The following is a 16,755-nucleotide window of genomic DNA, read 5'->3' on the forward strand; positions in this document are numbered from 1 at the left end:
CCACCCGACGGGCGAGAGGCGCCCCGGGGCCGGCGGGGGGGCGGCTGCCGGTCCCCCTGCGACCTGTCCGCGGGCGCGGAGCGGGGCCGGGGCGCCGATGGCACCGCGGGGGCCCGGCGGGGCGAAGCCACGTCCCGTTCCGCGGGGGGGACGCCCCGCCGAGGGCTTTTCGTTTGTTCTGCGCTCGCAAATATCTCCTTCGGTGCTGCCGGCGCTGCCGAGGAAAGACACGTCCCTTCGGGTTGAAAAATAAAGCTTTATTCCAGAGAGGGGCGGGGAGCGGCGCTCGCCCGGACGGGGCGGCGGGGCCCGACGGACCGGCGGAAGGGAGCGCGGCCGGGCGCCGGGGCGGCTCTTCCCCCGGCGGGACGGAGTCCGCGGAACGGCGGAGACCCCGCGGCCCCGCTCCGCCGCCGCGCTCGGCTCCGGTGCCGGTGCGGTCGGCGGGGCCGGGGTGCCCCGGCGGGGCGGGGGGCCGCCCCGTCCCGTGGCACGGCGAGGGGTCCCGTCGGGGCCGCGCCGTCAGTGCACCGCCGAGTACTTCATGCGCTTCTGCTTCTGGCGCTGGTTGCAGAACCAGACGCGCACCACGTTCTTCTTGAGGTCCAGCTTCTCGGCGATGGCGGCGATCTTCTCGGAGGAGGGCCGGGGCTGCAGCGCGAAGTAGGCCTCCAGCGAGCGCTTCTCGGGGGCGGCGATGGAGGTCCGCTTGCGCTTGCGCTCGGCGCCCGGCAGCAGGTCGGGGCCGGCGGGGCGGTCGCGGTGGGCGGCCTCGGCGCCCTCCAGCCAGGCCTGCAGCACCGGCCGCAGCGCCGTCATGTTGTTGTGCGACAGCGTCAGCGACTCGAAGCGGCAGATCGTGCTCTGGCTGAGCGAGCCCACCCCCGGCAGCTTCAGCGCCGCCAGCGCCGCCCCCACGTCGGCCTGGGTCACCCCCAGCCGCACCCGCCGCTGCTTGAAGCGCTCGGCGAAGGCCTCCAGCTCCCGCGGGTCCGACTCCGCCTCGGGCGCGGCGGGCGGCGGCGGCCCCCCCGGCGGACCCACGGGCACCGGCAGCGGCGGCAGCGGGGCGGGCAGGGCGGGGGGCTCGGGCAGCCCGCCGACGGCCAGCGAGGGCGAGAGGTGGTCCAGCAGGTCGCCGCCGTCCAGCGCCGGGTGCGGGAGCGGGTGCGGGTGGGCGGCGAGGGCGGCGGGGTGCGGGAGGGCGGCGGCGGCGCAGGGGACGCCGCTCATGGCGTGGAAGGCGGCGTCCGGCTTGAAGGGGGGGTGGTGGTGGTGGCCCTTGGCGTGGGGGACGATGTCGACGGCCGCCAGAGCCTCGGCGCGGGCCAGCAGGCTCTCATCGAAGCTCCCGAATATATTGCCCTGCAGCTGCGAGCAAGAACGCGCATGGTGGAGTCAGTGGGGAATACTGTCATCGCCGGATGAAAAACCTGCCCCGGCACCGCGATTCCTCCTCAGAGCTCAGGTCATAAAAATTAATATGAAGGCAGCAGCCCTGCCCGCGCAGACGTGCGGAGCAGAGACGGGAGCGGGAGAGGGGGGGAGAGAGGTGCCGAGACGCGCGATTGTTCTGGCGACATGAAAAAAACATTAAGCCGTTGCCTGTCAGAAAATGTGCCTTAAAGCGGTGATTATGCTTCATCTACATACCTGCGGGGCCGGGAGGCAAACTCTGCGCATCGCCTCCGCGCTGGAGTGCAGGCTGGAGAACTTGGGCTCCTGGAGGGCGGCGTGCATGGCGAAGGGCTGCTTGGCGTTCATGGCCATCATCTCTGCGCACCGCGCAGGTAGGCAGCCCCTGACATGGGCTCGGGGTTGTCTCTCTGCCTCGCCACTGCCCGAGTGAGCGATTTTCGATGGCAGAGCTGCCCCTGCGCGCCCGCCCGCCCCCCCCCACCCGCTTCTTCACTCATCTTACACGCTGCCTGCCAGGAGCGGGCCCCGCGCAGGCGTGATGCGCCGCGGGCAGCGCGGGCAGCACGCGGGCAGCGGGACCCCCCGGACCTCCCCGGACCCCAGCAGCCCGCCAGCACCGCGCTCGGGGCGGCGGGACGCGCCGTCGGGGCCGGGAGCGACTCGCAGCCCCCAGCCGGGCCCGGTATCCCCTCGCCAGGTCCCGGGGCAGCCCCGGCTGCGCCCCCCGCCCGGGTCCTGCCTGTCCCTGGGCTGGGAGGAGACAGGGCGGCAGATCCCGAGGGACGGGGATGGGAGGAGGGGGCATTTCTCCGTGGGCAAAGCCCACGGGCTGATGTTTGGACCAGAGGGACCATCCTTGTCCAGGAATCAGCTGCCGGGGCGTCTGGTGTCCCCTGCACCCAGTTGCTGCTGGCACTGGCCACTCGCCGGTCACCAAAAGTGTCCCCTGCAGCCTGTGCCGAAAGGCTCCTTTGCCCCACGCCCGGGATGGTGCCACTCCTTCACACGCCGGAGGGATAAACTGGGCAAGCCACAGTGCATCAAAGGGAAAAATGTCTTTTGTGGTTCCCACATGGGTAGCAGAAACCCCACAGCGTTGCCTTCATACAGTAACCCTGTGCCACCGCTGGCTGGGAATGCAGGCACTGCTCCCGCTGCTCCCGGGGTGCCACTGCGTCTACACCCTGCTGCCGTGAGCTTGGATGTAAACCCCTCCTCTGGCACCCAGTCCCCTCAGATGCTCACATCAATTGTCACTCGGGGATCAATCCTGCACGTCTTTACTGAGGCGAATCCCCACTGAAACCAGAGCAGTGGGGTCAGGCCAAGGCCTGTGGGACCTGCATGGGGTCGCAGGCTGGGGAGAGGAAAATTCAACTGCTGGCAGTGTCCGTCAGTGCGACAGGGTGACAGGGGCCTGTGGGCAGGGCTGCCGCTGTGACTCAAAGTGCAAGGAAATATTTCCACCGAGGAATTTGTTTTCATAGGGAACTGTGAGAAATCTATCTGTCTGGGTAGAGTATGGGGCTTCTTAAATGTCTTTGGTGCAGCTTCAAGTTCCAGAGAGGCTCCAAGATCCTGCCCAGGGCTCAGCTTCAGGCATGGGGGCGGCTCAGGGTGACTCAGTGCTGCCCTTCCCTCGGCACACACCCCTTGGCTGCCAACCTCCATAAATCCTGTAAAATACATTCTCCAGTGTAGGGGAGTAAAGTAAACTGAGAGATGTTAAGTGAGCTGTGCCATGCTCACATACGTATTATGGTCTGGAAACATCTGATCCTTGACTCAGTACGAGAAAACAGACACCCCTTCCCCCCCCCCCAAGAAAAATAGTCCTGAAATTGGCATAATTCTGCTACTGAGCGGTCGTTTTATTTTTGCTCTCTGTATCTTCACACATCTTTAGACACTACTAGACTTCGATGGTCCAGGGATGTAAGCATTTTGAAAGTGTGAAATTTGAAGCTCTTAAACAAAAATAAAATCTATTCCTAGATTTAAAGTTTCCAAGAGTTTTGTGAGTCTTAACAAATACTGACCAAGAGGCAAAGGAGCTGCTGACTTGGTTTCGTGACAAATGTATTGACAAATGTGGGGCTCAGAGAAAATAAGAGGTACTACTTCTGTGGTAAAATGCCTTTCATTTATGGAACACGCACACCCCAAAGATGCTTGTGAGAGAGAATCATGGAACCATAGAATGGTTTGGGTTGGAAGGGACCTTTAAAGGCCATCCAGTGCCACCCCCTGCCCTGGGCAGGGACACCTCCCACCACACCAGGTTGCTCCAAGCCCCATCCAACCTGGCCTTGAACGCCTCCAGGGATGGGGCAGCCACAGCTTCTCTGGGCAACCTGGGCCAGGGGCTCACCACCCTCACAGCAAAGAACTTCTTCCTCATATTTAACCTTAATCTGCCTTGTTTGAGTTTAAAACCGTTTTAAACATTTTCCCTCCGTATGTCGCAGCAGGTGAAAATGTAGCCTAAATGACAAGAAGTCGCCTGTTTTATAATTCACTCCAAAAGAACGTTTCACACTCTGATGCGCGTATTTATTGAGCCGTTCTCTGCCCGAAAGGTGCAGGAACGCCGCCGGAGCTGAGGGGCCGAGGCTGCAGAGGGAGGTGCTGGATTGCGGGAGCAGCAGCCTGTGCAGGGAGCTGGGGGCTCACCCCGGCGGGGGAGCCGCTGCCCGCGCCCCACTCAGCAGGTAACGGCTGTTCCGGAGCGTTCCCCCGCCGTTGCCGACCCGCACCGACCGGCGAGGGGCTGCCGGGCGGCGGGGCTCCGGGCGGGGCGGGGCGGGGCGGAGCGGGGCCAGGGGCTGCGGGCTCCAGCACCCTGGACAGCGTCCGCCGCGGAGGCGCGCAGGGCGGTGCGCGGGGGGCGCAGGGTGCGCGGGGTGGGTGCGCGGGGGGCGCAAGATGCGCAGGTTGGACGTGCGGGGGCAATCAGGGCAGTGTGCAGGGGGCGCAGGGGGCACAGGGTGGCGGTGGGGGGCGCAGGACGAGCAGGGTGGATTGTGGATGCGCGGGTCACGCCGGGTGATGCGCGGGGGGCGCAGGATGCACAAGATGAATGTGTGGGGTACGCAGGGGGATGCGCGGGGTCGCGCAGTGCCGCGGCCGCCCCGTTGCCCCCCGTCCGAGGGGTGCAGGCGGGGAAGGGGGCGCGGGGAGCGAGCTGCGGGAGGAGCGAGTGGGAGAAGCAGCTTCCTCCCATTGGGGGGAACCGTCGCGTTGTCGCAAAGCTCCATGCCCTGATTTATGATAAAAAATTTAAAGGAAATCATTTATATTTCAGAGGGCCTAAATAGCTGCATGAAAGTTTTATCTAAAGTGGCACCATATTTATAGGCAGTTCTGCTGTGTTGGAGGTAATTAATAGAGGGATAAATTTCAGGCCTTTGTTTTGTTTTGGTTTTAACCTTCCCTTTATTTAGCGCTGGCTGGTTAATGTAAATAAATAAGAGGATGCAAACAGAAAGCTGGGTGTAAAGCCTGAGTAGTGCCTGTTCCCTAGGACATGTCTCCCCAGCACCGACTCCCAGAGCATTCGCGTTGGGCTGGCGCTTTTCCCCATCTCTCTGCTGCTGCTTCATTCCCCCCGGAGCGAGGAGGAGATGCCGGAGCCCGCAGATGCTCCTTTCCCTGCTCCCGTGGGAAGCCACAGGCCCCGTTCGGAGGATGCTGCAGCTAGGGATTAGCCGTTCAGACACAGAGCTCGGGTCGGGGCTCCTGTCCCAGCCCAGACCTGTCTCCCATCCCAGCCCAGACCCCTCTCCCATCCCAGCCCTCCCCAGGAACACCTTTCCTCACTGCCTGCTTGAAGCACAGTCTTTTCCTTCCCCCCTGAAGGCAGCCACTTTGAAAGAAACTGGGCTGGGTAATCTAGCTGCTGAGCTGCCTTTAATTAAAGCTGTAAAATATTGATGTTCCTGGCCCTGTCTACTGACGTTACACCTTACAAACAGAGGAGAGGAGTCCAAAGGATAAACAATAACAAGTTAAAAGAGCCCAGATGGTTTGCCATCAGAAACTATCTGAGGACTCAAAGGTGTCACTGCAATAGATTTCAGAGATCATTCACATACTAGTAAATAATTAATAGTATTTCTGGAAGAAAAAAACCACCAAACCCATACCCTGATGGAACATCACTAGTGACTCATTGAAAATCTGAAGGTAAAAGTCAGATTAAAAGCATGTGCTATTTTATTCTTTGTCATAATTCAAAGATTGTTATCCATTTTCCTAATGTATAAAAATATTCTGTTCTTATTTAGAATTTAATTCAAAGCCCATCACAGTCAGAGTGTTGTTGATAGGCTCTTGGTTTCATTGCATTCATTCAATGTAGTTTAAAAATTATATAGTAAATGCTCACACAGAACTGATGGGAAGTTTGAAATATAAATGTCTGTTATTTAACACACAATTCATGCTAATATCCTCTCTGCAAGGGGCTGTCAGCAACACTACCCATCACAGTCACAGAGCCAACATAAATCACCACATTAAATTTTCTTCAGATGCTATTTAAAACAACCACGTAATTTCCCACAAATCCGGCCCTTCTGGGGTAGATTCCTGCGATACTTTGCCGTTCAATATCTGCGAGTAAGCTACTGTTTGTGTGACTACCACAAAGATAGCGTCCTTTCCCTGGCGGGGAGTGCAGCCATGTGCACCCGCTCTGGCTCCTGCCCTGGGGCCTCTGCTGCCCTCCCCGGCCCACCCCACGCGCCGGGGGGCTGCTGCCTCACGCCCTGGTGTTTGGCTTCACTCTCTATCTGAAAAAAAGTCACGGTTTGCAGACCTGATTCAAGATATTCACCCAATAAAATAAGTTGTGTTGCTGAGGTGCGGCCTGTTACCACAAACGCCTGACCCGTGGGGAGGGAGAGGGATGAGCGGTGACTTTGGGGGGTCCCTGTAGAGCCTGGGTTTGTTTAGTGCCCTAAAAGCAGGAGCCACGCTGCGCCCAGTATGATACGGCTGTTCCACTGCACAATCTGATCGAGGAAATATCTAGGATTACCCAGACAGTCAATTATTCATCAGCTAAACGGCCAAGCATCAATTACCTGGCTTGATTCTCTTATTCATTAAGGAGATTGAAGAGCCCAACTTAACAAAGCAAAAAGAAAGTTGCTAAGTTACAGGAGCTGCCCGGCCGGGTGGTGAGGCCGCGCGTGTCGCGCGTTCAAAGGAGAGGGCTGTGGCAGCGAGGGAGTCTCGGGGCTATAGAGTGTCACGCCGAGCTCTCGGGTTCGGAGCAGCCCGCTCCCCGCAGGCCTGGATGGGGCTGGGCAGAGGGGCAGGACTGCGCCCGGCCGCGCTGCAGCCCCCGCGGGCAGAGACGGGCTGCGGGGGCCTGGCCAGAGGAGAAGGAAAGGTGCTGTGAGGGCATTTTGAAGGAGAACTTGCAGGTTTAAAGCGAGGGGCCAGGGGAGGACCATCATCATTTGGGGAAGTTTGTAACACGGGTGGGGGTGGGATGGAAACTATTTCTGAGAGAAAAGCTGTGAGTGGCACCGCCACAAAGGTACCGCTCGGTGACATCCTCAGCAGCGTCCTGCAGCAGGGAGATCCTGCAGGCAGTTTCAGGCAAAAGCACATTACCCACCCCTCCTGAGCCACCCCCCCTGCAAAGGGCCAGGCGCTGGGGCCTCAGCAGCTTCCCGAGGGCCACCACAGCCCAGCGGGCAGGGAGGAGCTGGGAGAGGGGAAGAGCAGGGAGGCGAAGGAGGGGTGTCCCCACCAGCCTGGGCAGGGCTCAGCCCAAGGTGCATCTCTCAAAGTCACAAAGAGGAGCTGCAAAACCAAAGCTCGAGCCAGCCGGGATGCAGCAGCACATCCCGGGTAAAGCCCTGCGGCTCCAATCACTGAGCTGCCGCCGACAGTATCTACAGCCAAAAATCCACGGCGAGTGTCGGACACAGCCCAGGGGTTGGTCTGAGCAACCCGGCACAGCCCAGGCAAACACAGGTCCCCGACGGTGCCGGGGTTTCGCTTTCAGAGAAGCAGACGCAGACGCGGGGCTGCGGCTCTGGGGAGCTGCGCTGACCATGAGGAGCGGGGTGGCGAGGGAGGGTGGGTGCCTGTGCTCCCCCCAGCGCTGGAGCACGCGGTGCGCACAGGGCAGGGCACAGCGGGGTCTCTGCCCCTGGCAGAGCAGGTTCGGAGGTCGCCACAGCAGACTCCGGGCACCCAGCCAGGGACAAGGCCCTTCAGTGAAGTGACACAAACCCAGTAGGACACATAGCTTTCACTGGCAGGCTGCTTACCCCCAAAATTGCCACAGCCTGGAAGAGAATAATGGCAACAAATTAAGGTCAGAAAACTGCACTGTACATAGTTGCACGGGGGCAGACACCATCTCTCAACCATTCTGTGTCTGCCGATTACTCCTCCTTACAGGGACTTGAGAGAGCAATAAAGGCACGGCATTTCATTGAGGCAAGAGCAACACAAGGTTCCAGTAGGTACTTGTCTCACCGATGTCACCGCCCCACGCGGGTCGCGGGCATTCCTGAGTCGTGCAGCTCCGCCACTATCACCCAAGTGGCTCTGCACACGCTGCTCCAAGCACGGGCTTTCCCGGCCGGCCGGGGGTTGTTGCTCTGTGCCCTGGCTCTGCCCAGTGTCCCCTGGACGTGCTGGACCTCCCCACAAGTCCCTGCTGGTGACCGCTCAGTTTCCGTTCTGGTTGTGGATCTTGGTGCCAAGCCGTTCACAACAGCACATGCCACTCATCCGACTCAACGAGCAGATTTTGCAACACATGCTTCTCTCAGGTATTATTCTCTTCCATGATTTGCCTTGTGCTGTCCCTGCCTTGTGCCCGCTGGCATGGCCGAGCGCTGGGAACTTGGGGTCGAGTAGCCAGGGAGGGTGTGGGAAGGATGGTGGGAAGCAGAATGGCCACACGCGGGTCCTGTCGCTCATGGCGCTGGAAGCAGCAGCGGTTTCCCTCCAGGCACTCCTTCCCTTGCAGCTTTTCGTCTCAGCAAGGACAGGACGGGATCCCTCCGGGGGTGGGGGACACCCGTGGGGCCGCTCGGCTGGAGGTCCCTTGTGCCGGCCCACCAGCCCAGGCTCCCAATGAACAGGCGGCTAGCCCCACTGCTGGACCACTGGACCACCTTCCCAGGAGGGGCAAGGGGAAGGACCTGGGGTCTGCGCGTCGGTTCAGATTGAATTATACGTGCTCGTTCTCGTCTTCCGCAATTAAAAACCAGAAGGAAGCCTTGCTGGCTGCATGCAGAGCCGGTCTCGGGGAGCGAAGTCTTGGGCACGTTACTGGGCACGGCCGCTCCAGAAGGCTGAGCAGGTATTTGCCAGTAGTAATCCTCGCTCAACACTAAAAAAGCCTTTAGTATTAGAAAAGCATCCTGGCCATATTAGAAAATAAGTGCCAAAGCTCCGCTGCAGCGTTGAAATGCTCGTTTAATGGAGGCGGAACAAACGGCCTGTCTTCCAGCAGTAGCGTTCGGAAAGCTGATGCAATCTTATTTTTGAATTTTTCAGTAAACAAGGTTTTGATTTGAGGTCCCAGGAATGCAAGATGCCAGACAGTTCACGCTAACCAGGAGGTCTGCCTTGTACTCGTTTGTAATGTGCATGAATTATAGAACTTGTTTCTTGTATCATTCCCTGAAATTAAAATTGTAACAAAGGACACATCGCTGCTTGTTAAAAATAAACCCGATCTGCTCCTGATAGAGCTAATAGGAGCAACATGACAATATTTTCGGGGGGGTGGGGAACAGAGCACTTATCTGTCAGGCATCTCTTTCTTGTTATATTTGCTCCTAATTCTAGAAATACATCTAAATGCAGTCTAACAGGACTCTGTTCCACAAGAAATTAATGAGGAACAAACATTAATTATTCATGTCCTGAAACAGTAGGCCTGCTAATGTTTTTGCTAATCAACAAGTCAAACAGCTGTATCTTTGTCAGGGCAATCTTGGGGAGGATGGAGAAAGAACAACATTGATGTGTTTTACCCGCTGTCCCCACAGTCTTGCCCTCGGTTCGCACGTTTCTCCGTTGGGAATCCAGGGTCGCTGCTGCGTTTTAACGCCATCCCTTGTCACAAAGAGGAACCCAGAGACTCCCCAGCTTAGCATCAGCCGCCGGCAGGAGCAAACGCTGGTGAGAAGCTACAGGGAGCCCCGGGCTGGCTCGGGGTCAGCCCTTCATAGGGAAAATTAAGGGAACGAGGAAAGGAAACCAAAAATCCAGCCACAGGAAAAAGGAAGAACCAGGAGTCAGCTGCTCAAGCCTGAAACAGAGACCGAATATTTGAACAAAACCTGCATTTGGCCCTTCTGGTCCCTCGCGCCTGGCTGGGGGTCGGTGGGCTCAGTGCTGGGTCCTGGGACACCCGGCACGCGGGAACTGTGGGCAGGTTTAGGGCTGACTTTTCACGCTGGGCCTTTATCTGGGTGAACGTAATGAATTGAACCTGCAAAAATGTTGCTGTTTAGACATTTACCTAACAGAACAGACTTAAAAATTAATGGCTTTGTTTAGAGAAACAATATTTTAAAAAAATCAGGACATAATTAGAGAACAAGTTGCTTTCAAACAAGACATAAAAATGTTGAACAAAATTAAAAATCTATTTCCTTCAAAGGGGCATACATAGCCAAAAAAGGACTTAGAATCCTCTTGCTTTGCCAAGATTCAGTGCCCCAAAGCTATTTTTTCAGCTGCTGTGAAATTGTTGAGTTCTTGAACAGGAGCAGAGCGAGTGCCGCTCAGCGCGCATTTAAGCAGAGACTCTTAACCATCCTCCATGTACTCCAGCACGGGGCGGTCGCCTCCACGTCCAGCGAGAGGAGCCGCAGCGTGTGTGGAGCAGAGACAGCCACGGCCCCGCGCGCTGCCCGGCAAAACTCAGCACTAAGAGAACTCAGGTAAACGGTGCCAGAGAAAGCAGTTCAACATCCTCACACATTGCCCCCAACACAGCGGTTTGTCTCATATTGACCACGTTTTGGTCATCGTCTATAAACCAGTAAGAGCAAATGTATGTGTTTTTCCTCTTTCAAAATGGAAAAAAAAAAAAAATTCCAAAAAAATTTTCCAAATCGAAGAGATTTTAAGACTCGCCCATAGCACAAAATCTCTCCTTTCCATTTCCAAATTTCAAAATTCCATTAGAGCCTCTGCATCTTAAAACTAGTCCAAGAAGAAGCTCAAGCTGCTTAAATCCTGGAGCTGTCTCATAACAGACAAAGCCCTTCCCTCCTCGGGTGCCCAAACAAGCTGAATAACCGTTTAACAACCAAACCCAGAATTTTCCCGCTCCAGGTGCTCTAACAAACAATTTTCCATCGCATCTGCCCTGGGAGTCATTTTGAGTTTGCTCCAGTTCGATGAGGCACCCTGGGAGGTGGTGTTCGGGGATGGTTCCGGGGGGGTCTGCAGCCCCCTGGGCCGAGCGCTGCCGGGAGCCCCCCGTGGAGCCGGTGGGTGCTGCTGTGCTCTGTAAAATCATTCAGATTTGTGCTGCCTTCACATCCCCGTTACATTAATGCTCCCTGAAATCTTCATTAAAATTTGAAATTAAAATGTAAAGGGGGTGGGGAGAAGCCCTGTCACCGGACGTTAAACTCATCCCTTCCACAGCCACATTTCTTGGGGTTTAACAGAAGCAGTCACACCGGCTGCTGCGTCCCAGTGTGTCCCATCGAAGCAGCTGCAGGGCCGAGGAGCAGTGCCGGCCCTTTGCTGCGGCAGATGCTGCTGGCTGCGTGCGTTACACCGTGTTACAGCAGCTTGGCGTGGCATTGGTGTGACACCTCCCTGCGTTTTCCACAGCTTTGCACCTATCAGGCACAGCAAGACGCTCCGCTGTGATGAGGAGAAGAAAATCTCAAGTTCCTAACCTGCTTTACATTTAGACACAAACACCCCAGCTAGAAATCTCTGTAGGCCAAGAAATATTTAATAGAATCATAGAATTGCCTGGATTGGAAGGGACCTTTCAGATCACCGAGTCCAACCATCAACCCAACCCAGCCGTGCCGCCTGCTGTGAGAGGTTCCTGCTGCCTGCACAAAACTGAGACGCTGAGGGATGGCTTTGCCAGGGACGGGTTGCCTCTGGAGTGGAGATATTGATGGGAAGGTGTTGGCTGCTCCCAAAGCCAGCGAGAGTCAGACAACGGGGGGGACTGTGTAGAGTGAGTCCTGGAGCTGCAGCAGCGCGAGGAGCGAGCCTCGGGCAATACACAGCCGCGTTGCGGTGCAGGCAGGGCCTGGGGCTTGCGCCCCATCTGAGAGCAGGCACCGCAGCAGCATCGCCCGCCTGCTGCCCCAGTCACCCCTCTGAGGGGGCTGCAGGTCCCTGCTCCTGACAGCGTCCCGAAAAGTGCCACATCAACAGCTACACAGGAATTTGTGATGAAATTAGGCTTGCTCAGGAAGAGGATTGAAGATGACACCGTTTGGCACCGGTCAGAGCGATGCTCTGTGGCTGATGCTTCTGACGCCTGGCACCAGGTCTTTCCCCAGGGCAGCGGGGGCTCTGTCCCACCCACCGCTCTGCGGCTGCGAGAGGAGCTGGGAAACACTGCGGCCCTTCGTGAGGGGTTGCGGCAGGAGCATCGCCCGGCAGAGGGAGGGCAGAGTCTTTCCTCCCCTGGTTTGGGGAATCACCGCGCCCTAAACCTCATGGCATCAAGTTTTGTAGCCCTTTATTAGGCTTTTCCACAAAAGAACAATCAAACAGTGTTGGGGCAGCATAAATCTGTAAGAATTCATCCCTTCCACCACAGGCAAACCTCAGACATTAGTATTTTGTAGTTAAATTAACAAGTCTCATTACTTTTCTCCCTGTCACATCAATTTCCACATGCTGATATTAACGCTTCCACTTGAGCGTACTTCAGCACAGCCTGAAAATACTTTCTTGTAGGCCTACATACGTTTACAGTCGCGTATACTTTTACCCTGATTTAGACTTAACTCCCTCTTTCGTAACAGAGACATCAGCAGTTGGAAGTGGGCTTGTTCAGGAAGTCTTCCTCACTCTTCATTGACCCACAGATAACCCAAAGACATATTAAAAAGGGAAAAGGAGGAGTGGATGAAATCGTTGTCTGACATATCTTTAGCCACCAGAGAGCACACAGAGGTACGTTACGTTGAGTTGACTCCAAATAATTTTCACATGAACTACTAAAGTGCCAGAAATGTATAATTTATTAGCATTTGAATAAATCACAGAGCAGAAGTGCTTTAAGGTTATTGGTGTGAGATGCGCAGACCAGGCTATAATTAACTCAGAAATGTCACTCAGTGCAGGCTCTCAGCGGTGCCGCACTGACACCATCAAGGCACAGCAAGATGAAGTGCCAAAGGGGTTCAACTCCTAAAAAATAAGGCGAACGACACCCCAGCAGCCAAACCCCCAAGCTGGGGGTGACACTGGGGCTGGGATGATCCTCCCCTGCCGCTGGCAGGGCTTTTCCCCTGGGTCTGGGACACGCGTCTGTCCCTCCAAGCACTCACAGTCACAGCGAGCTGCCCGGCCACAAGAGCCGCTCCGGTGCCAATGGATCCACCTCTCCCGGAGGATCCGTGGCCTCGGCCAATGCACGCGGCCTGGGTCACCTGGGGTGGCATGGGGTCACCACCATCACTGCTGGGGGTCATGGTCATTGCCACTGCCCTCTGCCGGGGTTTTCCCCGCCGACCTTTGTCACTTGCCTCCCCCGCAGCTGGATGCACCGAGAGCGGTGACACCAACTCTGTTACAGCCTTCGTTTGGGCTGGGGCCTATTGACCGGATAAAATGTTTTTTGAAGTTCAAACCTAAAAGCTGTTTCCGAAAAAAGTGTATTTGTCAGATGCCATAAAGTAGCAAAAACCTCCTCTTTTGTGGGCAGAGGGGGGCAGAGGCAGGTGGAGCGGGACACCCGGGGGTGGGAGTCATCCTGCCCCCCGCTCTGCTGGGCTGGAACAGGACAGGGACAAGGAAATCCCACTGTGCCCCAGCTCCGACGGCAGGCCCTGGCCTGTCCCCGCACCCACACACCGTCCCCAGGACCCCCCGTGCCCCCAGTCCCTGGCTGAGTGCCAGCGCTGCCGACCACGACGGCGCAGGGGCTCCGGGACGGGAGGGTGCTGCGCTGCCCGCGAGGATGACGGGCAGGTCCCTGGGGCCTGGCGGGACAGAGGGACACCGGAGCCATGCCGGTGCTGCAGCCCGCCTGGACCAGGGCCAAACGCCCGGGAAGTGACGGTGGTTTGGGGGCCGTGGGTGGAAAAACCTGCCCTCACTGCACCCTTGTGGGTCACCGGAAGAATTTCTGTCCTTCAGCCACTGCATTTCATAGCAAAACCCCACGGCTGGGGTAGGTGGCACACGGAGCAGGAGCAGTAAAGCTCTGCTTTGGCACTGCCCGTGTCACACAGACACACAGAGACACACACACGTAGCACTGAGTGACACGGCGCAGCGTGGCACGGCCTGGCGTCACCGTCACCCCCAGGCCAAGCACCAGCATGGAACTCACTGCACCTGGAATATGGAACATGGAATATGGAATATGCGGAACTGTCACACACCTGGAATATCTCTTATGGCAAAGGCATTACCGAACCGAGGTGAACACAGACCTCCCCGTCCCCACGCAAGGGACCAAGCACCGTAAGTGGCTGCCGCTTTTGAGACGTGGCCAGAGTGGAAATGATCGTTCCTTGCGGAGTGACAGAGCAATCCTGCCTCACGCATGCAATATTCATGCATCACAAGTTTAAAACACATGGCATCAGCTTTTTACTATTTATACAACTTTCAGGTCATACAAAAGCTGTGAGAACAGAGCTGAATAAGTTTATAAACTTTCAATTTATACTAGGGTTAAAACAAGCCAGCAAGCAGAAAATATTAAAAAAGCACAGGAGCAGTATATAAAAGTCTGTATCATAACAGAGTTTACCATCATGAAAGCACACTTAAGATCAAATTAAAAATAAAACAAGCAGACAAGTCACAGTAAAATGCATTAGATTTCCAGGATGAACTCTGCTAGGGTCACAGAAAATATTGCTTTAAAATATATTTATCTGGAGATGAACATAAATCCTGTTCTACACGGTTTCCAATAAACTTTTCTGCAGGTCTTTGCTTGCTGGCGATGTCGCCCTCCCTGCCGAGGCTGCTGGCACCGAGCCCCACGCCGGCACCGAGCCCCGGCTTGTTCCCGAGCCCTGCACGCCCCAGGAGAGCCCCGCTCCTGCTCTTGCCCACCCTGGCGATGCCACACTAATCTCTGCAGTGCCCTGTTACAACCCCTCGTGATGAAAAATTATTATTGCAGAGAAAATAATCCCACGCGTCGGGTTTGTATGTGCAACCCACGCAGTTACCGCTGCTTCTCCCCATCAATTAAGCTTCCACTGATTCCCCCCAGAGGCAGCTCGGTGTTTTCCCGCGGGCAGACACCAGCCAAGGGGGCAGCCCGGGGGTGCCCCATCTGTGGGGTGGCTGCTCCGAGCCCTCCGGAAAATGCCCGGTCGGGAGCAGTGAGCTGGGAAACACATCAGCGTCCTTCCGCTCGTCAGTGACAGAAGTGCAAAGCCCTGAGCTCCAGTCACTCAATGTCCACTTAAGATGCCCACAGGTTTATTAAAAATAATTCCTGGGCTGCATATCCTGTTGCGGAGCAAAACCATCCTCACCTCAAATAAAGCAGGCGTGAGGAGCCGAGCGGCGCATGGCGCACACCCGCACACCCTCCTCCGGCAGCGCTTTGAGGGACAGAGGGCGACATTCTGGTCACCTCAGCCCACACTCTGCCTTTGAACCGAGCGACGTGGAAATCGCCACTGAGCTAAGACAGCTCAGAAAACATTCAGATGCCTAAAGATGCAGATTTCAAATAAATAAAAGAGTTTAGATAACTGTTTGCTTCTGATGCTTTTACCTTTTAATTAAACCTGTCTCCAAATGGCGAGAAAACCCGGGAGATGCTGGCGCAAGGCCGATGCCCCAAGGAGCAGGGATGCGGAGATCCCGGCTCAGGAAGGATCCCTGCATCCTTCTGCCCTCTAAAGGCAGCCAGCCTTTAAAACACCGAATTAGTTTCTCCAGCCTACACTTCACCAGTTCTTGTACTTAGCTCCTAAAAGGGAGCAGAAGGCCCTCCCCGTGGCAGTTCAAGCGCCCTTTATGGGCTTGTTTTGTCCTTCCAGACCGGCCACCGTTCCCGTTACCTGCGCCATCCCCACAGCACAGCACGCCCTGGAGCAGCTGCACCTCGGCGCTTGGCCAGCACCGGGTAATTACACACAACCCCGTACCCCCCGTTCCTGCCGGCCTTCCAGCGGTTCTCACGTCGGCTCCAAGGCCCACATCTCGCACAGATCAACCTGCCCGAACCCACACCAGCAGCGACTGGAACTTGTCTGTGGAACCATCCTGGGGAGAGAGAAAAAGCTCTAGTTAATCCATTTACATTTTGATCACCACAGCGGTAGATCCCTCACGGATAAAAGCTGTGGAGGTGCACACGAACACACGGGGGAGACGTCAGCCAGACTTTTCCGCTCTCAGGCAGGCGCCGGTGTCAGCGATCCCGTCAGCGAGGACCCAGCTAAACCTTACACAGCCTGCGCTGCTGCATCCCGTGGTTCCAGAGACGAGTTAAATCGTATCTCATCTTTGGGAAACCTCGCCATGTGCAGTTACTGCACTTCATGCCGCTATGACTGTAGCTACTAAAGAGATTCTTGGCCTAACAAGTACAGCAACAATTTACCTCCATGCATTCCCTCAGTTACAATAGTTACTCACCGCATCTTGCTTCCTTCTAAAGGCTTCCAGCGAGATTCCGATCCGCCGCTGCGGGAAGAGCAGCCACACCCTGCTAGAAGTACTGTCTCAGTAAGGGAACATATAGATGATATTTGAAAAAGCTGGGGAAACAAAAATAATCCAAAGCCACACACAGAGAGAAAAACGCTAGTTCCCTGCCTTCTTTTTTTCCCTTCTGCCGCTAAAATTAATTTTGATCGTGTAGGGAGAAACAAGTATTTTGAACTGAATGTGAAACATTTCCTACTCAGCGCCAGGGCTCCATCTCTTTAGAGGACTTTACCGCGTTTGCAGAAGGCAGGGAGGACTAGCTGGTGGCTGCTGAGCATTTACACACAGGGAATTGGACGCTGGAAAGATTCTAAAGAAGTTCGATCACTGCCTGAGGAAATGTCCAAAAGCCACAGGTTTATCATGAGGAGCCTCTGCAACGGCACAGCAAGGCTGGCTCCTGCTGTAAAACGTTTGCACGGCAGGGCTGTGGAGGGAGGGGGC

The 16,755-nt window shown here is 56.2% G+C and overlaps 1 protein-coding gene across 1 annotated transcript; it reads right to left on the reverse strand.

Annotated features, from left to right (window-relative positions):
• Positions 1 to 522: 522 nt before the first annotated feature.
• On the reverse strand, positions 523 to 1,773 carry POU4F3 (POU class 4 homeobox 3). The gene is made up of 2 exons (XM_074604118.1): positions 1,654 to 1,773; positions 523 to 1,371 (listed from the first exon to the last, which is right to left on the reverse strand). The coding sequence occupies exons 1-2, from the start codon at positions 1,771 to 1,773 to the stop codon at positions 523 to 525; spliced, it is 969 nt and encodes a 322-aa protein (XP_074460219.1).
• Positions 1,774 to 16,755: the final 14,982 nt, after the last annotated feature.

The sequence above is a fragment of the Larus michahellis genome, chromosome 11 (genome assembly GCF_964199755.1).
Source record: "Larus michahellis chromosome 11, bLarMic1.1, whole genome shotgun sequence".
NCBI classification, from domain to species: domain Eukaryota; kingdom Metazoa; phylum Chordata; class Aves; order Charadriiformes; family Laridae; genus Larus; species Larus michahellis.